The sequence below is a fragment of the Oncorhynchus clarkii genome, chromosome 7 (genome assembly GCF_045791955.1).
Source record: "Oncorhynchus clarkii lewisi isolate Uvic-CL-2024 chromosome 7, UVic_Ocla_1.0, whole genome shotgun sequence".
Taxonomy (NCBI): domain Eukaryota; kingdom Metazoa; phylum Chordata; class Actinopteri; order Salmoniformes; family Salmonidae; genus Oncorhynchus; species Oncorhynchus clarkii.
In genome coordinates this window covers 62,576,006-62,597,764 of record NC_092153.1, presented here as the reverse complement: position 1 = coordinate 62,597,764, position 21,759 = coordinate 62,576,006, and the positions used below count along the sequence as shown (strand labels likewise).

The 21,759-nt window shown below is 41.6% G+C and overlaps 2 protein-coding genes across 2 annotated transcripts; both read right to left on the bottom strand.

Moving 5' to 3' along the window:
- Positions 1–778: 778 nt before the first annotated feature.
- On the bottom strand, positions 779–16,692 carry LOC139413626 (citrate synthase, mitochondrial-like). Its single transcript, XM_071161236.1, has 12 exons — positions 16,580–16,692; positions 16,466–16,496; positions 14,928–14,975; positions 14,665–14,772; positions 14,477–14,542; positions 11,256–11,387; positions 10,758–10,946; positions 10,333–10,532; positions 10,021–10,150; positions 3,185–3,286; positions 2,769–2,978; positions 779–2,433 (listed from the first exon to the last, which is right to left on the bottom strand). The coding sequence occupies exons 1-12, from the start codon at positions 16,690–16,692 to the stop codon at positions 2,260–2,262; spliced, it is 1,503 nt and encodes a 500-aa protein (XP_071017337.1). The 3' UTR covers positions 779–2,259.
- Positions 16,693–17,235: 543 nt separating this feature from the next.
- On the bottom strand, positions 17,236–21,243 carry LOC139413625 (protein canopy homolog 2-like). Its single transcript, XM_071161235.1, has 6 exons — positions 21,144–21,243; positions 20,749–20,854; positions 20,484–20,599; positions 18,558–18,755; positions 18,173–18,269; positions 17,236–17,994 (listed from the first exon to the last, which is right to left on the bottom strand). Exons 2-6 carry the CDS (start codon positions 20,852–20,854, stop codon positions 17,951–17,953), a joined length of 561 nt encoding a protein of 186 aa, XP_071017336.1. The 5' UTR covers positions 21,144–21,243; the 3' UTR covers positions 17,236–17,950.
- Positions 21,244–21,759: the final 516 nt, after the last annotated feature.

Below are 21,759 nucleotides of genomic sequence, written 5' to 3'. Positions count from 1 at the left end.
CTCACATGTAAAAGATTGCAGGGGAGATTTCTTTATTACGGTCCTATAACATTTCCCTGATTTGCATTAAATGTTTATTTTGGTGGCTAACGTTAAGGTTAATATAGTGGGAATCAGGGCTCCTAAGGTCCTGTCAGCCATTACAACTAGTCAGTGCTTCCCTTTTATGTGTTTTAGGCTCTTTAAAACCAGTCAATATACTACTATAGTACAACTGTTGCTGTATTTTTGTGAATATCAGGGTTGTATGTCAGTGGTAATTGTTATTTCTCCTAATTTGCCATCGATATAGTCAGCCCTCGTGAGGGCACCTCGTGAGCCCATTTGTACCCACAGTTGCTACACATAGCAATTTTGTATTTCCTTACTAAAGCACATTGATCTGTTTGCTTATTTGTACTTCAGAAGAATCCAGAGTCTCTGTACTACAGGTGCATGAAATCTTGATTAGGCCAAAGGGAAGTAGAAACTTGAGTGCTGTGGAGAAATGTCTGGAACACTATTAATAACTGAGACGCCCTCAGAATACAGTATGTACTATACACAGCCTGCACTGAATAACATCACTCTGCGGTACCCCATTATGACCACACATTACTGTGTAGTCTTTTAGCTGACACTTATCCAATGCACATTCTAGAAATGCATTCAGCTAAGGAATGTGAAACAACCACATCCCCATAAATGTTGCGATAGAAATCCACAATGAACTGCCTATTGTAGGAACGAATGAGTTGTTGCAGTTGCATAAACACCACAATTGGAGTATTCGAAAGAGTAATTTCTAATAAAAACATTTATTGGACTTTGTTTTGTTTTCCATTTTCTCTCCCACATCCACTGTACAATCCCACTCTGCTACATTAAAGTTAAAATTCCTCCTTCACTTTACAATGATCTCACATCAGATGTATTTCTCGTTAAACCAGAATAACCTGAGGTTTGATTAAAACAGGATCAGAACAAACTTGTAAAACCTAAAATACATGTATACTATGTGGGAAGGAATCAGCTGGGAAAAGACAGTGTAGGGGGCTGTTGAAAACAAATTAAATTAATACCCAGGGGGTGGTGTTGGGCCCTCTGTGCCCAATTGGAGTGTATTGGATAAGGTCTGCATTGAAACAGACTATTACAAACACATAAGGCCCCCCACCCCTAGACCAGAGGGCAACCTTAAAACTAAACCAAGCAAATATGTATCTTAACAATCCAGTTTAACACAACCATTAGATTATTTAATATGGTGTTTCAGATGTGTGCTTGCTTCATGAGCAACATGAGACATTTCAGTTGGACATAGTAAAACCAGCAAACATTTACAAAACATTCTAAAAGTACATTGATTTAACAGGTCAAGTGTGCCATTAGTCAATGCTAGCCATCTCTTCAATTACATTCATTTTGCTGATAAGAGAAAATTGATTGAGTTCAATTGATGTTTTAAGGTTGCCCTCAGGTCTTGAAGAAAGTCTAAAAGATGAATTCACCCCCCCCCCCCCCCCCCCCGAATCTGATAGAAAAGATTTAAAAACAGTCAAAGTCCTTTCAGCTTGGGAAACAGTGCTGTCTTACCCTGTCACTTTTCAAAACAACCTCCCTTCCCAAGAGAACAGATAGCGCCATTTGTGAAGCACTGTACAACCTGCAGAGTATTCTGATTGCCAGAGGTGCCATGGGGTTGGTGAATACTGCCAGAAAGAGGTGGTGTAATAAGTGAACTCTGCCTTAATTGATAGCGGTGTGTCGTCAGTCAGTGATGAAAGGGGCTGCAGTACCCCATTACTAATCTACCGACCTTGGTCATTTGCATACTGTACATATTCTAACCTGCTAGGCCAGATTAGAGTGGTTACATTACAGAAGGACCTTGGTCATTTGCATACTGTACATATTCTAACCTGCTAGGCCAGATTAGAGTGGTTACATTACAGAAGGACCTTGCTTGCCATGGAGTGTTGTCTTTTGTTTTGGTATTTTGGATAATTCCGTCAGACAATGCGAGTGCCCCACATTTTAGAACAAAAAAAATGGACATGATTTCTTTACAAAACCAAGTCATCTTCAATATCTCAAGACAACTACCGTGGCTCAACGAAAGGAAAAAAATTACCTTGGTGTCACTGACTTGAACCGGCTAAATCCAGCAAAGGCCCTTTAATGTTTTCATAAGTGTACTATATATTTTGCATCCAACTCCCCTATTCCGCCCCCCTTTTGTTATTCTTTGTCCTCATCCTACTCCTTCCCTCTTCATCTTTACCCGGATTTGTTGGCCCCCACTAGGTTCATGAGTCCGTCCGTGCTCATGGACTTGGGGCGCTCCAGGGGGAAGCCCAGGGCTCGGCTCCAGATCAGCTGGGCCAGCACCCCCAGTGCTCGGGACACGCCGAACAGCACTGTGTAGTAGTTCATCTCTGTCATCCCATAGTACTGTTAGGACAGGAGAGAGGGAGGGGATGGAGGGTTAATTTCACAGAACAAGGTATTTCATTATTGCGCTCCCAATTGTATGTGATACATAATTGCTTTGCAGGAAGATGAGGGACAGCTCAAGTAGAGAAGAGCGCCCAGACTTTTTTTTTGTCTCTGACAGTTCACTAAGATGGAACAAACTATGAAAAGAAGCTCAAATTAGACCTTTACATTTTCCTTCATCCCGTCAAGAGATGGAGGCCTTTCTTGTAACCTTCATGCAGTGTCCCTCCCAATCAGTTGAAAGTGTACTGCAATAGTTGGCTCCATCCTTCTGTAACCCCACCACTCACCTGCAGCAGCACTCCACTGTGGGCGTCCACATTAGGCCAGGGGTTCTTGGCCTTGCCCTGTTCCAGCAGCACGTTGGGCACGATCTTGTAGAGTTGGTGCACCAGTTTGAACATGGGGTCATCGGGCAGGTGCTTGAAGGCAAACTCCTGCTGGCAGGTGTACCTGGGGTCTGTCCTCCTCAGGACGGCATGGCCGTAACCTGGAACCACCTGAGAGAACGCAAACAGAAGGTCAAAAAGGTAGGATTACTATCTTTGAGGTTACATATCATTCCCCTTGCAGCTTATTCCTCAAATGAAAAAAATGCATCCTTTCTTTTGTACACCTGTTCACTACACTTTTAGGTAGATGGAAAAGTTTCCTGACCTTGACTCATTGACCCAACTTAGCATGCCCTCCAGTCCAGACCACTTACCCTTCCAGACTTGAGGGTGTTCCAGATGTAGTCTCTCATGGCCTCGTCAGACACCTCTCCTCCCATCTCCTTCTGCAGGGCCGTCAGCCATACCAGCACCTCCTACAAGGGGCATAGGTCAGAGGTAAGGCAGGGGCTCACTCCAACCAAAACAAAATCACTGCTTTCATTCTCAATTTTCACTACTGAGCTTATTATAGTTCCATAGTCATCCTCTCTCTCCATTATGTTAATGGAGAGGGAGGATGAAAGCCTTGCTTTGAATGAAAACAGATACCTTTGGATAAAGGTGTCTGCTAAATAGCACACATACATATAAATACACACACTACCATTCCAACATGGAGTCACTTAGAAATGTCTTTGTTTTTGAAAAAAAAAGCAATTTGTAAATTTAAAAAAAAATAACATCTATTTGATCAGAAATACAGTGTAGACGTTGTAAATGACAATTGTACGGCTGATTTAATGGAATATCTACATAAGCGTACAGAGGCCACTTATCAGCAACCATCACTCCTGTGTTCCAATTGGCACGTTGTTAGCTAATCCAAGTTTATCGTTTTAAAAAAGCTAAGTGATAATTAGAAAACCCTTTTACAATTATGTTAGCATAGCTGAAAACTTCTGATTAAAGAAGCAATAAAACCTGCCGCCTTCAGACTGAGTATCTGGAGCATCAGCATTTGTGGGTTTGATTACAAAATGGCCAGAAACAGAACTTTCTTCTGAAACTCGTCAGGCTATCCTTGTTCTGAGAAATTAAGGCTATTCCATGCGAGAAATTGCCAGGAAACTGAAGATCTCGTACAAATCTGTACTACTCCCTTCACAGAACAGTGCAAACTGGTTCTAACAAGAATAGAAAGGAGTGTGAAGACCTGGTGCACAACTGAGCAAGAGGACAAGTACATGAGTGTCTAGTTTGAGAAAGACGCCTCACAAGTCCTCAACTGGCAGCTTCATTAAATAGTACCCGCAAAACACCCGTCTCAACAGTGAAGAGGCGAATTTGGGATGCTGGCCTTTTAGGCAGAGTTGCAAAGAAAAAGCCATCTCTCAGACTGGCCAATACAAATAAATGATTAAGATGGGCAAAAGACACTGGACAGAGGAAGATTGGGGAAAAGTGTTCTGGACAGACAAATCTAAATTTGAGGTGATCAAAGAACATTTGTGAGACACAGAAAAAATGAAAAGCTGGAGGAGTGCTTGACGCCATCTGTCAAGCATAGTGGAGGCAATGTGATGTTCTGGGGGTGCTTTGGTGGTGGTAAAGTGGGATATTTATACAGGGTAAAGGAGATTGAAGAAGGAAGGCTATCACTCCATTTTGCAAAGGCATGCCATACCCTGTAGACAGCGCTTAATCTTCAGGCTAGGGTCTATTTTTCTCCACTTCCTGTCTGACTGACGTGCCCCAAGTAAACTGCCTGTTACTCAAGCCCAGAAGCCAGGATATGGATATAATTGGTACCACTGGATAGAAAACACTTTGAAGTTTGTAGAAATGTTAAAATAATGTATGCCACGATAACACAATTGATATGGTGGGAGAAAATCCAAAGAAAAACCAACCGGGAAAAAATTGAGCCCATGCTCTTACAATGGAAAGCTATGGGTCATTGCAATTCCAGCCCCAAGATTGCAATTCATATGGCTTCCACTACACGTCAGTGTTCAAGGTTTCAGCCTAGTTTCTTCCCAAACAAGGAAGAATTTTGAGTTTTGGTACTGGGAGTTAGAGTTGGAAATCAGTCTGTGGGTGTGCGACGATGCGCACCTGCTTATTTTGCTTTTCTATTTCTATTGAACATAACCATAGCCCCCCGGGGCGGCAGGGTAGCCTAGTGGTTAGAGCGTTGGACTAGTAACCGGAATCCCCGAGCTGACAAGGTACAAATCTGTCGTTCTGCCCCTGAACAGGCAGTTAACCCACTGTTCCTAGGCCGTCATTAAAAATAATAATTTGTTCTTAACTGACTTGCCTAGTTAAATAAAGGTCAAATTAAAAATACTTCTTTCCGTATGAAATAGTATAGTTTGATTACATTTTTGATTACTTTAATAAATCCTCTTAAGTCGACCCCCTACTTTTTCGAACATTCTGTTAAAAATCGCACAACATTTCAGTGTCCTGCTACTCATGCCAGGAATATAGTATATGCATATGATTAGTATGTGTGGATAGAAAACACTCTCACGTTTCTAAAACTGGTTAAATCATGGCTGTGACTATAACAGAGCGTGTGTTTCATCGAAAAGCGCAAGAAAAACTGGTCACTGAAAACAGGAAAAAATATCCATGCGCCACTTGCATGTATTGTTTAAGGGACACCAAATTAAATGGGGCTGAGATTGCAATTCCTACAGCTTCCACACGATGTCGCCAGTCATGTCAATTTCCTGGGAGTCATTTCTTGGTCAAACAAAGGAGAGACCCCATTCCATCCGGTCTCCGACAGGAAGTTTTGGAAGAGAGATTTCCGAACATGATTTGAAGACGTGGAGCTATTGAATACACATCGCCCCGTGATCAATTTGATAGATTATTAACGTTTACTAATACCTAAAGTTGGATTACAAAAGTATTTCGAAGTGTTTTGTGAAAGTTTATCGTCGACTTTTTTTATTTAAAAAAATGACGCTGCGTTTTGAAACAGTGGTTTTTTCTGAATCACAGTTTCCATAGATGGATATTTTGGGTATATGTGGACCGATTTAATCGAAAAAAAAGACCCAATAGTGATGTTTATGGGGCATATAGGAGTGCCAACAAAGAAGCTCGTCAAAGGTAATGAATGTTTTATATTTTATTTCTGCTATTTGTGTAGCGCCGGCTACGCTAATTATTTTGTTTACGTCGCCTTCAGGTATTTCGGGGTGTTGCATGCTATCAGATAATAGCTTCTCATGCTTTCGCCGAAAAGCATTTTAAAAATCGGACTTGTTGGCTAGATTCACAACGAGTGTAGCTTTAATTCAATACCCTGCATGTGTGTTTTAATGAACGTTTGAGTTTTAACGAGTACATTTAGCGTAGCGCATTTGCATTTCCAGGTGTCTAGATGGGACGCTTGCGTGTCGGGTCGACGTAAGAGGTTAACAAAGTTTGGCGGTAGCTTTTTGGATTCCTTTCTCTGCATGTTGAACGAGTGGATTACTGAAATCAATGGTGCCAACTAAACTGATTTTTTGGAATATAAAGAAGGATTTGATCTAACAAAACTACCATGCATGTTGTAGCTGGGACCCATTGGAATGCAAATCAGAGGAAGATTTTCAAAAAGTGAATATTTTAAATCACCATTTGTGATTTTATGAAGCCTGTGCTGGTTGAAAAATATTTTGAGGGGCGCCGTCCTCAAATAATCATATGGCATGCTTTCCCTGTAAAGCCTATTGTAAATCGGACAATTCAGTTTGATGAACAAGACTAAGCTTTTAACCGATATAAGACACTTGTATGTACCTAAATGTTTAATATCCATAATTTTAATGATTGTTTATTTGAATTGCGCACCCTCTGATTTCACCGGAAGTTGTCGACGGGTGTCCCGCTGACGGGACGCCTAGCCCTAAGAAGACAATTTCCTCCTACAACAGGACAATGACCCAAAGCACAGCTCCAAACTATGCAATAACTATTTAGCGAAGAAGCAGTCAGCTGGTATTCTGTCTATAATGGAGTGGCTAGCACAGTCACCGGATCTCAACCCTATTGAGCTGTTGTGGGAGCAGCTTGACCGTATAGTACGTAAGAAGTGCCCATCAAGCCAATCAGGAAGCATGGTTAAATCTCTTCAGAAAACATCAACAAATTGACAACTAGAATGCCAAAGGTCTGCAAGGCTGTAATTGCTGCAAATGGATTCTTTGACGAACATAATTTAAAAATCATTATTTATAACCATGTCAACATTTTGAATATATTTCCTATTCATTTTGCAACTCCTTTCATGTATGTTTTCATGGAAAACAAGGACATTTAAGTGACCCAAAACTTTTCAACAGTAGTGTATACACACACAACCAGTATATTTATAGAGTATATTTTATATTCTTCAAAGTAGCCACCCTTTGCCTTGATGAAAGCTTTGCGCACACACAATCAGCTTCACCTGGAATGGTTTTACAACAGTCTTGAAGGAGTTCCCACATTTGCTGGGTTGAGGTTGGGTGATTGTGGAGGCCAGGTCATCTGATGCAGCACTCCATCACTCTTTCTTGGTCAAATAGCCCTTACACAGCCTGGAGGTGTGTTGGGTCATTGCACTGTTGAAAAACAAACGAAAGTCCCACTAGGCGCAAACCAGATGGGATGGCATATCGCTGCAGAATGCTGTGGTAGCCATGCAGCTTAAGTGTGCCTTGAATTCCAAATAAATCACTGACAGTGTCACCAGCAAAGCACCCCCACATCCTTACACCACCACCTCCATGCTTCCCGGTGGGAGCAAAATGCGGAGATCATCCGTTCACCTACTCTGTGTCTCAAAGACACGGTGGTTGGAACCAAAAATCTCAAATTTGGACTCATCAGACCAAAGGACAGATTTCCACCGGTCTTATGCCCATTGCTTACATTTCTTGGCCCAAGCAAGTTTCTTCTTGGTGTCCTTTTAGCAGTGGTTTCTTTGCAGCAATTCGACCATGAAGGCCTGATTCATGCATTTTCCTCTTTTGTTTTTTCCCCCTTTTTCTCCCCGATTTCATCAATTGTTAGTAGCTACTATCTTGTCTCATCTCCCGTACAGGAGAGATGAAAGTCGAAAGTAATGCGTCCTGCGATACACAACCCAACCAGCCGCACTGCTTCTTAACACAGCGCACATCCATCCCGGAAGCCAGCCGCACCAATGTGTCGGAGGAAACACCGTGCACCTGGCAACCTTGGTTAGAGCACACTGCTCCCGGCCCGCCACAGGAGTCGCTGGTACGCGATGAGACAAGGACCGGCCAATCACTCGGACGACGCTAGGCCAATTGTGCGTCGCCGCACAGACCTCCCGGTCGCGGCCGGTTACGACAGAGCCTGGGCGCGAACCCAGAGTCTCTGCACTGCAGCCCTTAACCATTGCGCCACCCGGGAGGCCGCATTTTCCTCTTAACAATTTATGTTGATGTATCTTGTTTGGGATGCAATTTCTGAGGCTGCAGCAGAGGTAACTGTGGGCCTTCCTTTTCTGTGGCAGTCCTCATGAGAGTCAATTTCTTCATAGCGCTTGATGGTTTTTGTGACTGCACCTGAAGAAACTTACATTTCCGCATTAAAGTAAGAGACTGTCATTTCTCTTTGCTTATTTGAGCTGTTCTTGCCAAAATATGGACTTCGTATTTTACCAAATAGGGCCATGTTCTGTATACCAGCCCTACCTTTTCACAACACAACTGATTGGCTCAAATGCATTAAGGAAATTCCACAAATTAACTTAACAAGGCACACCTGTTAATTTAAATGCATTACAGGCACCTCATGAAGCTGGTTGAGAGAATGCCAAGAGTGTACAATGTTGTCATCAAGGCAAAGGGCGGCTACTTTGAAGAACCTCAAATATAAAATATATTTTGATTTGTTTAACTTCTCTAGGGTAGAGGGCAGCATTGGGGATTTTGGATGAAAAGCGTGCCCAAATTAAACTGCCTGCTACTCATCCATAAAAGCTAGAATATGCATATAATTAGTAGATTTGGATAGAAAACTCTGAAAAATCACTGGATGTTTTGGAACTACTGAACGTAACCCGCCAATGTAAACTCTGATTTTTTTGATATAAATATGAACTTTACCGAACAAAATATACATGTATTGTGTAACATGAAGTCCTATGATGAAGATCAAAGGTTAGTGATTCATTTTATCTATATTTCTGCTTTTTGTGACTCCTCTCTTTGGCTGGAAAAATGGCTGTGTTTTTCTGTGACTTGGCTCTGACTTAACATAATCGTTTGGTTTGCTTTTGTCGGAAAGCCTTTTTGAAATCAGACACTGTGCCTGGATTTGCAACAAGTATCTTTAAAATGGTGTAAAATACATGTATGTTTGAGGAATTTTAATTATGGGATTTCTGTTTTGAATTTGGTGCCCTGCAGTTTCACTGGCTGTTGGCGAGGTGGGACGCTACCATCCCACGTACCCTAGAGGTTAACACCGTTTTGGTTACTATATGATTCCATATGTTATTTCATAGTTTTGATGTCTTCACTATTATTATACAATGTAGAAAATAGTCAAAATAAAGAAACCCTGGAATAGGTAGGTGTTTCCAAACTTTTGACTGGTACTGTGTGTGCCAAGTGTACAATACATTAGGAACACCTGCTCTTTCCATGAGAGTGACCAGGTGAACGATATGATCCCTTAATTATTAAATCCACTTCAATCAGTGTAGATGGAGAGGAGACAGGTTAAATTAGGATTTTTAAGCATTCAGACAATTGAGACATGGATTGTGTGTGTGCCATTCCGAGGGTGAATGGGCAAGACAAAAAAACGTAAGTGCCTTTGAACGGGGTATGGTAATAATAAGTGCCAGGCACTCCAGTTTGAGTGTGTCAAGATCTGCAACGCTGCTGGGTTCGCGCTCAATAGTTTTCCGTGTGCATGAAGAGTCCAGACAATTTGACAACTGTGGGAAGCATTGGAGTCAACATGGGCCAGCATCCCTGTGGAATGCTTTCAACACCTTGTTGAGTCCATTCACTGACAAATTCAGGCCGTTCTGAGGGCAAAAGGGGGTGCAATTCATTATAGGAAGGTGTTCCTAATGTTTTGTACACTCAGTTTTCATAATATTTACACACATGTTAACTTTGACATTAGCATCCATACACACCTGGTTAGCCAGTCCATGAAGAGGTCCGGCCAAGCCGTTCATAGCTGCGCTGAAGGACAGGTAGGGGTCAGACAGGGCACTGCCCACTAAGTGGCTGGTGTGGGCACTCACATTACCACCCTCATGGTCACTATAGCAAAGGAGAAAAGGGGTGTGAATGAAAGAATAAGTGATGCAGCCACATAACTGCATTGTGCAATGACAGAGCAGGAGCTGAACACCCTAAAGTTACCAAGGTAGAGACTAATGGATGATAAACTTAGAAAAAATGATTATGAATGAAGTAGCACTCTCTATAAAATAAAAACTGACCTGTGAATGGTGAGGTACAGTCGCATGAGCTCAGTGAACGTGGCATCGCTGTAGCCCAGCATGTTGGTGAAGTTGTGGGACCAGTCCAGACTGGAGTCGATGGCGCCGATGCTGCTGCCCTCACGGTAAAGGTTGCGGTAAATCTTGGCCGCAACGCATGGCAGTTTAGCGATCAGATCCATGGAGTCTTCATAGACAAACTGAGAGAAGAGAATAATTTTCATGTCAATAGTGTAATCGGAAAGAAGGCACTTTTTCAACAGATTTTTAACACATTTGTTCAGATTCCACCATCTTGACTTCTTATAACTGTGGCGCATTGACATTTTGCTACATTTCACAATGGTTTGTCCTATTGAACAACATGGTTTCCCACAACAGTGTACACTGTTCAACATTCTTTAGGGTATGTTTCCTGAGCTCACCTCCCAGTACATGGCCTTGTTGACTCCCTCGGAGTAGGCTCGGGCGAAGCTACTCTCACTGTTCAGAGCTGTGATGGCGGCGCTGAACTGAGACATGGGGTGGAGGTTGGTGGGGAAGTTATCCAGCATGGTGACCACGTGGGAGGGAAGAGCTGCACGCTTGGCCCATTCCTTGGACAGCCAGTTCACCTGGGGACAGACAATAGGTTAATTGGTCAAGCTATGCACACCAAACGTAATGTAGTTTTGTATGCAAAATATAGTCCGTCACTAAACCAACATGGAAGCAAACCTTCTCCCAGAGGTCCCAGAGATAAGATCAAGAGCTATTGTCTGTGGTTAAGCTTTATGTTGTGGTTTATGGTATACGAGTCAACCACATTATGTATATAGTCAATAAAAGAGATCTGTACCATTATGCAAAGGGTTGTTGTAACAACATGTTAAGCTGATGTGCCATACTCTCTCTCCATAATGAGTTACCTAGCTAGCACTCACCTGTTCCTCTGTGGGCACCTGGCCTGTCACCAGCAGCCAGAACAGACCTTCGGGCAGTGGCTCGGCACCTCCTGGAGCCTTGGGCAACAGCTGCTGGCACTCTGGAATGCTGTAACCACGGAAACGAATTCCCTAAAAAAAAAAGTTTGAAAAATTGATATCTACACTCCCCTCCATATGCGCGCGCGTGTGTGTGTGTGTGTGTGTGGGGGGGGGGGGGGGGGGGGGTCTATACCCATCATGAGGCAACAGTACAGAAAGTACCGTTTAGAAATGACAGCACTTATGTATCAAAGTAGTCCAAATATTAGTATTTGGTCCCATTATTCTTTGCACGCATTGACTAAATCAAGATTGTGACTCTACAAACTCATTAGATGCATTTGCAGTTTGTTTTGTAACTGAATGATAACTGAAGCAAACTTCCTTATAACTGAGTAGATAAGATGTTTCTAAAGACTTCTAAATTATTCCTAATAATGCCAAGATTAAGAAAAATCATTAACAATGATGAGTAGGAAAGTTAGAGGCTACAGCAAAACATGCTTACCTCTCACCATTACCAATAACAGAGGAGGTATGATCTTTATGCCTCTATTCTTCACTCATTATCCATAATCCTGGTAGCATCCACATGAATGTAGAAGTGTACAGAAACATCTATTCTTACTTACAATAAAAGTGACACCAAAAATACAGAATTCAGTTCCTATTGGGGAAAAAATAATCCAAAACAAACCGCAAATGCAGCCAAGAAGTTTTTATTTTTATGTTTGCATCTTTTTAATAATGCACTTACAGTTGAAGTCGGGAGTTGCCATACACTTAGGTTGGAGTCTTAAACTCTTTCAACCACTCCAAATTTCTTGTAAGCAAATTATAGCTTTGGCAAGTCGGTAAGAACATCTACTTTGTGCATGACAAGTAATTTTTCCAACAATTGTTTACAGACAGATTATTTAACTGTATCACAATTCCAGTGGGTCAGAAGTTTACATACACTAAGTTGACTGTGCCTTTCAACAGCTTGGAAAATTCCAGAAAATTATGTCATGGCTTTAGAAACTTCTGATAGGCTAATTGACATCATTTGAGTCAATTGGAGGTATACCTGTGGATGTATTTCAAGGCCTACCTTCAAACCTTGTGCCTCTGCTTGACATCATGGGAAAATCAAAAGAAAATCAGCCAAGACCCCAGAAAAAAAATGTAGACCTCCACAAGTCTGGTTCATCCTTGGAAGCAATTTCCAAACGCCTGAAGGTACCACATTCATCTGTACAAACAATAGTACGCAAGTATAAACACCATAGGCCCACGTAGCCGTCATACCGCTCTGGAAGGAGACGCGTTCCGTCTCCTAGAGATGAACGTACTTTGGTGCAAAAAGTGCAAATCAATCCCAGAACAGCAGCAAAGGACCTTGTGAAGATGCTGGAGTAAACAGGTACAAAAGTATCTATATCCACAGTAAAACGAGTCCTATATCGACATAACCTGAAAGGCCGCTCAGCAAGGAAGAAGCCACTGCTCCAAAACCGCCATAAAAAAGCCAGACTACGGTTTGCAACTGCACATGGGCACAAAGACCGTACTTTTTGAAGAAATGTCCTCTGGTCTGATGAAACAAAAATAGAACTGTTTGGCCATAATGACTATCGTTATGTTTGGAGGAAAAAGGGGGAGGCTTGCAAGTCGAATAACACCATCCCAACCGTGAAGTACGGGGGTGACAGCATCATGTTGTGGGGATGCTTTCCTGCAGGAGGGACTGGTACACTCCACAAAATAGAGGGCATCATGAGGAAAGGAAAATTGTGGATATATTGAAGCAACATCTCAAGACATCAGTCAGAAAGTTAAAGCTTGGTTGCAAATGGGTCTTCCAAATGACCCTAAGCATACTTCCAAAGTTGAGGCAAATTGGCTTAAGGACAACAAAGTCAAGGTATTGGAGTGGCCATCAAAGCACTGACCCCAGTCCTATAGAAAATTTGTGGGCAGAACTGAAAAAGCGTGTGCGAGCAAGGAGGCCAACAAACCTGACTCAGTTACACCAGCTCTGTCATGAGGAATGGGCCAAAATTCACCCAACTTATTGTGGGAAGCATCTGGAAGGCTACCCAAAACGTTTGACCCAAGTTAAACAATTTAAAAAGCAATGCTACCAAATACTAATTGAGTGTATGTAAACTTCTGACCCACTGGGAATGTGATGAAAGAAATAAAAGCTTAAATAAATGTTTAAGTTTAAATGTATTTGGCTTAGGTGTATGTAATATATAAGATAAAAACATATATAATTTGTGACGAAATAATAAATGTTATGTGCCTCATTTGCATATATACACTGGGTGCATTTGCATGCATTAATATACAGGGGTGGAACAGGGATGAAACCACCAAAAACCTCCCTCAGTCTGTTTTATTCAAATACCTTTGACCCCACATTGACATTACATAACCCATAGGCCCTATGTCACATGACTTATGACTTTTAAGCCAATAAAGTGGTTAAATTTAAGTGGTGCTGAAAAGGCTGCAAAATATCACCTTCCTTATTCTCAGCTAATGTAAGCTGATGAGTATGGTGGGACTTAAGGTCAAGTCACTGTTTAAGTAGCTAGTTGTCTAGCTTCAAGCATCAGACACAGGATGGTTTTTATTTAGTTCCATTTCATTTAGTACTATCCAATTAATTAGCATTCTGCCATCTCCCTCAGGGGAGTACTAAGCAAGTGTGGAAATCACTCTTTCAAAACAATTCTCTTCAGCTCAGCCATGGGAAATGAATCACTAAAGGGCATGCCTAAATGTTGTGTCATCTAGGCAATTCTTTTGTTCGTTTTTGGTTTAAAAAAATCCTAATATCACTACGAATTCAGCAAAAAATGTGTTTAATATAGGAAATCTGTTCCCAAGTTTCCCACAAATTCTATAAAAAAAAGTGACTTATGTGATCGAGTCTCAATGTAATCAAGGTATAAAGGGCTTAGTTGTCATCAATTTGCAGCGTACAAATTATTATAATTGTGTTCCAACCATCCAATCAAACAAATCAGTCTACAGCTGAATCTAGTTGCCTACCCCCCAAGTGTAAACAATGTAAGATGCCAACAAGCAACTGAAAATGGCTAAAATGCCCAATCTATCCCCCTACCTGATACTGAGCTTGCATTCAGTTCTCTGTCCAGGGCCTTTCCCTGCACAGACTAACTCACCTCATCTGCATCCAGCACTGAGGTCTCATACACCAGGCCCTTCATACCTCTCATCCCACCATAGATCTGTAAAGACAAGGGCACACACACTTAACATCAACAGCTACCATATTCACACGACAACTGGCACTGAAAGGGGTACGTCTATAATGTAGAATGTTTACAAATGACAGTTGAACTGAATGTACCATATCCACAGTGATTGAGCCGATGTTGGTCTTGCCATACTGCGTTTTGAAATTCTTAATCCTACTCTGTTCTTTAGGGACAAGATCCAAAAGCACATCTCTCAGGTTCTGCAACGGCACAGAGAAAATACAATACGTCACAGTTAAAAAGACAACTCATTTATGAGGGCCACTCAGTTCAAAACATCACAGCACTGCTAGGTAAAAGGCATATGTGTGTAAATCAAATTGGAAAATGAAGGAGGTCCAGTCAGAGTACTTACTGTTGATGTAGTGGCATTTCTGGAAGCGGCGAAGAGACATGCTGTGCTCTGAGAGGCACAAGAAGGTGTCAAGAGAGAGGCAATCAGTCAAAACAGGTTGAATCGCCGACATGTATCACAGACAGGCAGTCACCAGAGAAAGGCTTCAAGTTTCAAAAATCAGAGGAGTGTTAGTCCTCACTTTAAAACATCAGCAAGCCTTAATGCACTGCAAGGTATCCCCAACAATGACCTAGGCTGCATCCCTAACAATGACCTAGGCTGCATCCCCTAACAATGACCTAGGCTGCATCCCCTAACAATGACCTAGGCTGCATCCCCTAACAATGACCTAGGCTGCATCCCCTAACAATGACCTAGGCTGCATCCCCTAACAATGACCTAGCCTGTATCACTAACGATGACCTAGCCTACCTAATCACTGCAGGAGAGAAACTGAAGTGTTAGTTCCATGACAAAGGATAACAAACAGAAAATTGCTGAACATAGACGTGTGCAGTGGCAAATAGGCCTACATATGCCAATGCATTTATGTATTGTAACATAGAACTGATTCAGTCAAAGCATTGCTCACAGCACTGTATCTAAAGATCATCCATGTTCTATGTGTTTTAGGGCCATAAGGACACAACCACATGTTTTTTTTTTTATATACCTCAAGTCAGAATGTATCTGACCTTTGATTTACAGAAAAATAGGCACTTTGCCCAACTGGAAACAAGATGCCTTCACACAATCAAGAAATATTGGAAAAGTTATGTAGCCTGTACAATTCACTCAAATGCAACTTTTCTAATGTTATGTGCTCCTATGTGTTCCAGCTAATCAAACATGGCTGGTTCTCTTTTGCTTAACATGCAAGAGATGCCTTTTCCAGAAGAGTTAGAGTCAACGAAAGACTGTAATTTGCCTCCTGCTGTGAGTAACATTGTGGGAATGAAGCTGCATTGCAAGATATGGTAACCTACTTTATAGTTGGTTACTAGTACTTGCCTAAAACCTACAGTGGTGTACAAGCAACTGACGTTGGACAGCCGGTATCTGATTGAATCAACTGAGTCCTTGGCACAATATCAAGGCAGTGAAGGCCCACATAAGTACGATTCAGTATCATCTAGCTAGATGTCGTTGTTTTTTATAATTATCCCAGATTGTCATTACAAACTAAAACTGGGGCTAGGGGGCGAGCTAGCTAACTACAGTGTGCTAGTTCGCTAGGTAGCTACGAAAATCAAGCCTAGACATTTAGCTAATTAGTGTTATCAAAGATGGTAAGTTAGCTACTATACACATTACCGTGCTCGCTTCATAGTTTAGTCTATATACTTTATAGTCTACGGTACATAGCTTAACGGTAGCTGATTAGTTAACTACACATCACTTAGCTAAGGCCTAGTCTTAAGTTAGCTAGCTACAATAGCTAAATGCTAACTTCGTTTGTTCTTATTGGCAAGTGGCTAACCAAAGTTTTAGCATGCTAGCTAACGTTATGGCATGGGGCGGGACAATGCAGCGCCCATATCCTTTATCGTTCTCACCTTCGTTGAATTTAAGAGCTTCGGAGTAAACCTGTAGGCGGACAGTAGGGACATGGTGAATGTGACGAGTTTGTGTTGGTAAATTCTGACTGTGCTGGTAAAAATCCCTAGTACCTCGTTGAAGGTGCCCCTCCTGAGTTTGATGGTAGGTGAAGGTTGAGAGAGGAACAGGCCAACAAATGAGATTGGCTGGGAAAAGGCATGGTTTGGGTGACGTACATACCCATAATCTGCCTGTGGGTGGGTGTCTGGCTGAATCTAGCGTCAATGATTTTAAATTAAATTGCCGAAAGTGTGATCTTCAACGACATAAGATTGTAAGTGTAACATTCAAATGTTAAAAAACACAATGGCTAAAAGATACACTTAAGAAATGCTCCGCCATTTCCCGGTTAGTAAAATTCTAATTGCCTCATTTCAGTCACAAAACAAACTGTAGGCCCTAAGTATAGTGTAGAGAATCATTGCACCATCTGAACAGCTTTAAAATATATTTTCCATAATAAAAAAATATTGTATTTTTCAGCTGGTGTACAAAACCGAAAGTATAGGACACAAAATCCTAAACTTAAAACGGGAAACATGGACATAGCAGACCAGATTTACTGCTTATTGGAGACTTGCTTTCACTTACAATGACAACTCTAAGTGTCACATTTATGTGAATTGTCAGGTCGCCCAAAAAGTTTGTCTGATTCGTTATTATTCATGTCTTAATACAAACCCACTTGTGTGTAATGCAACACTAAAACACACTGAAAACAACTCCAGATTGTTGTAGAAATATATTTCCATCAAAGTATGAAAAACAGATGACCATGACAAAAGATGAATACACAAAATAGAAGAGGAATGGGAGTTGCTGGAGAAAGTATAAATCAAACCTTTCCATCATTCACAGGATACAATTAATCAAAGCAACAAGCACAGCAACCATGCTGAACAATTTTACTATCTTAACTATTGTTACAGAATTTGATTCACCATCTGCTTCAAGAGTAAGCTTGAACATTTAAACTCCTGAAATCGTCCAGTGATACCATTTCCACCCCCCCATTGCTACAACAGTCTGTTAGAAATACTATAAATAGCACCCGCAATTACATCTTCTAAATATGTGCATGCAACCAATACACTTGATTTGAATTCATTGCAGTAATATACACATTACAAGAGTGTTCTACCCACATCATACACACCTGCATAAGGACAATATAGGTTGAGGCACAATAGCACAAATGTGAGAATATAGTTGATGTCATGAGTTTTCTTAACAGTAGTTGCCCAATAAGTTATACCTTGCATCTTGTGATTGATAGAGCAGAACGAGCTAGTGTCGAGTTCTACAATCTTCAACTCCCCCCATTCCTGTATTACAGACAGTAAGCACCTGGTGCTGGAGCTGCTCTGAATTGTCTGCAGCCCCACTAATGCAGTGGAAGGTAGTTGTGTATAAAGCTGAGCTGTGTGAACTGTAGGATGGAATCATAGCTCATCATGAGGGAGTTGCAGAGCATGGTCGCAAAGGTCTGCAGAAAAAACCCATCAACGAGTTACATTTTGGTATTGATTTTTCACTTTTCACATTGTATTACAAGTCATTCCAAACACGATTTTGTAAAAAGGTGTATCCCCCCAAAAGCAATACATGTAGTCAGTCTCTGGTGGTCAATATAATGTATTGGATCAAGTAAGATGGTGGTATACCTGTTCTCTTGCTGCAGAGTTTGTCTTTCACGTTGTCTGTTTCATGGGCAAAGAATTCGATGATCTCGTCTTCATATTGTTCAACGATGGTCTCACACTACGTAAGACAGAGAAGATAATGGTTAAATAAGATGTAGTGGGGGACACATTTCAGTGAGATGCAGAAGCTTGGAGCCACTGGCTTCAACCTACAGTACAAACATATGGATGTGGACAGTTTCCACTGCATTGGTCTGCTTGTGTGAAAGTTGCAACAAAGATGCAATCAACTGTAGTCATTATCATTCACTACATTAGAGGTTCTAGAATGTCTCACTGATGAGCTATAGCGTGTCATCATCCCTAGTCCCTACCATGTGAAAATGAAAACAAAATGGCTACCCACAGCAAATTTCAGGCTGGATGTGACTCTGGAATCCAGTTTAGCCTCTGAGAGGTCCATGGGTTTGCCGTTCCGAGACGTGACCCTCTCATAGGTCTCCCTGCTGGTGGTGGGTTCCAAGCGTTCCCCGTAATCCTTCATCCTCTCACATACCTCCTCCATTAGCTCCAGGAGGTTACCCTCAGAGCGGGCGAGAGGAACCTGGGGGGGAACACAATTTTGGTGAGCTCAACCAGAGAGAAAGATGATACCCCTTGATGCGGTAGCACAAAAAGGGGCTCTGAGGAAGGACCTCCTTTGCTGGATCAGCACACAACGTCTCACCACCGGCTCCACCTCTTGAGTGGGGGCCGGATAGCTGGCCCGAGGAGATGCCTTGCATTCGGGCACCGCCCCCAGAAGGGGGAGAGAGCGGGCCATCGACGGAACGAGGAAGAGCTAGACTAGCAGTAGAATTTGAATGGGTTAAACTGATGCAAGAGTTGGGGATAGAGGATGCATCTGTCATTAGTAATGTTTCAGAGTAACATGTCAAACTGACCCTTTACAGAAATAGCTCGCCACAAGGTTAGAATATGACTCAGCGCTAAAGCTGGCCTGGTCCCGAAAAGAGTATATAAGGAGAGTGCCTTCCTTAAGAGGGCATGATAGTGCTACTTGACTTATCACCGACGGACAGCTTGTGATACTTCAACTATCATCAACCTAAAAGGTAATATCTGACTTTCATACTCTAGAACAATTGTATCTCTTGACTTCTGATTTCTGAACGAGACATACTGAGACAACTACCCTCCACACTCCTCGTGCTGAATAAATCCACCTCCTAACTGAGGTGGGTGAATAGCAACAGTGGTGTTATAAGGGGGTTGTGTCTCGAAACGTTCTCTTCACTAATCAGTAAAGCATAGTACAAACTTCTAGTAGGAGAAACAGATACTGAGTGATTGGATAAGCCTCTAGAGCAATTGTAAGTGGAAGAACATACTCTTTGGGGACCAACCAGGTCATTCTACGCTAAGGTAATTAACTGCTTGTTGTACATATATAAGGAATTAATAGTAGTAAGTGTTTTGATGATTGTTGATGTTATATATTAAGGACAAAAAGGAAACTGTAATAACGTGTACAACTGTGTGACTTGCAAACATTGAATAAAAAGTAGAAACTAGACCCAAAACCCTAGGGGAGAGAACACCTCTGACACTCCCATTCTAGGGGAACAAGTCTAGTTTCTACACAAAAGACAATTTAAAGGATTGGACAGCCAACTCATTTATATTGTAAAAAGCAAAGTTACTCTGTATTAATATTCAAGCAGTATTAACCGACGGGTGTAGGCATTAAATCGTAAATCGTTTGTCTAGATAGTAAAAGTGATTGGGAACCCTATAGAGCAACGGCGAGTTGAAGAGTCTACTCTATAAAAGGTAAATAGGCATTAAATCGGCTGGCCACCGATTTTATGGTTTATGTCTAGATACAAGAGTCTCCGGGAATTCTATAGAGCAATGGAGAGTTGAAGAGTCTACTCTTTGGGAACTAAAGATGCCTTACCACAAGGGAGAGGTACTCTAAGTCTGATTGATATTATCTAAGATCCCGAAACACGCCTAACGGCACCACAAAGGCTAATCTCAGAATAAAAGGGCAGGATACATAACCAGGACAGTCCGGCGGGCCTGTGAGTCACCTGTTAGCCGGGTGACATAAGAACTTGAGTGAGACGACTTGTATCACTCTCAACGGTGGTACCTTAACGGTCTTATAGCAAAATCCCCTACCGCGACACCCTATAATAGGAAACACTGTGAAAACACATTAATATGTTTTAAAAACAACGCTGTAGAATCCCAGCCGACAAATAAATAACATTGAATGTGTAAAATAAGGCCAATGAAGAAGCCAGTAGCCCTCAGGTACACCTACCTCTCTAATAGACTGGCTACCATCTGGGTTGATTCTAAAGGACCCGGTCTGGATCATTTTGTTAGGATCCACCTGAGATATTGCCCACTCCATCTCATCCACCATGGCCCTACACGCTGATGGACAATAGCGAAATGTTAGGTAGTTTAACGAAAGTATGCGGACCAAAAGTGGACGCACAATGTAGAAAATAAGGGGTTTGGGATGAAATTATGACATTAAACAGGATCTAGTGTAGTAAAATGGTAGAAATCCAAAGACTTACCTCCACATTTGAGATCTTGGCCCTGCCTGACTCCTTGGCAGTGGTTTACAAAGAGAGCAAGTAGCACACACAGAGCAAGTGATTGCAAGGGATGCCACATCTTCATCTAAGCAAAATTAGAGAGTTGGGGGGGGAAAAACACACCAAATATACAGAAACAGACAATTTTATCAATATTATGGAGACATGCAAGTCATTTCTCAATGAGTTATTACATTCAGGGGAATTGTTCGGGAACATTTTTTTTTTCAAGTTCAGGGACTATAGCTAGCTAATGTAAATCAAAATAAATTAATGGTAAATCACACTCACTGACCATTCGTGCATGCTACTGTGCTGAACCGTCTCTGACGTGTAGTAAAGACAAAATTTAACATTTAATGATCAGTAATTACCTGTTGTTTGTTAATTTCAGCCACCGCTACAACGATTTGGAAATGTTAATTCCACGCTGTTCCATCGCATTCGGTAAAAACTGGTGACGTAGGCAACGGCAGGGACGCTACCAAGAGGTGTCCAAGTTTATGCCAGAGACACTTAGGACCCAAACCAAATGTAATCAGAAACCCGAAAACATAATTCGATTTCATGGCAAATATCCACCGGTCTTTAATGTAAAAAGTCATACGCATCACAGTCAGGGAAACGTACTTTTTATTTAGAATATTAAGTGTATTGCATTCTAATCGCTAATGTGCAATGGTCCACGGCTGTCTTTCGTTTCGCCAGTTTGCGTTTAGAACGCCAAACTGGTCATGTCTTGACAGGATACAGATTTTGTGAAATTGTCAAAGTATATATATTTTTTTGCTAAACCTAACCCTTCTCCTAACCAGTTACGTTATTTAGCTTAACCTGCTGAACAAGGAATTAATCAAAATGTACATAATGGGTCCCTGGGAGAAAATGGGAGCCGTTAATTATTTTTTCAATTTCAGTCAAGGGGAAGGTTTAGTATTTTTGAAATCAAGTCCAGAGGAGATTTCATATCATTTGTAATTGATGAAATGT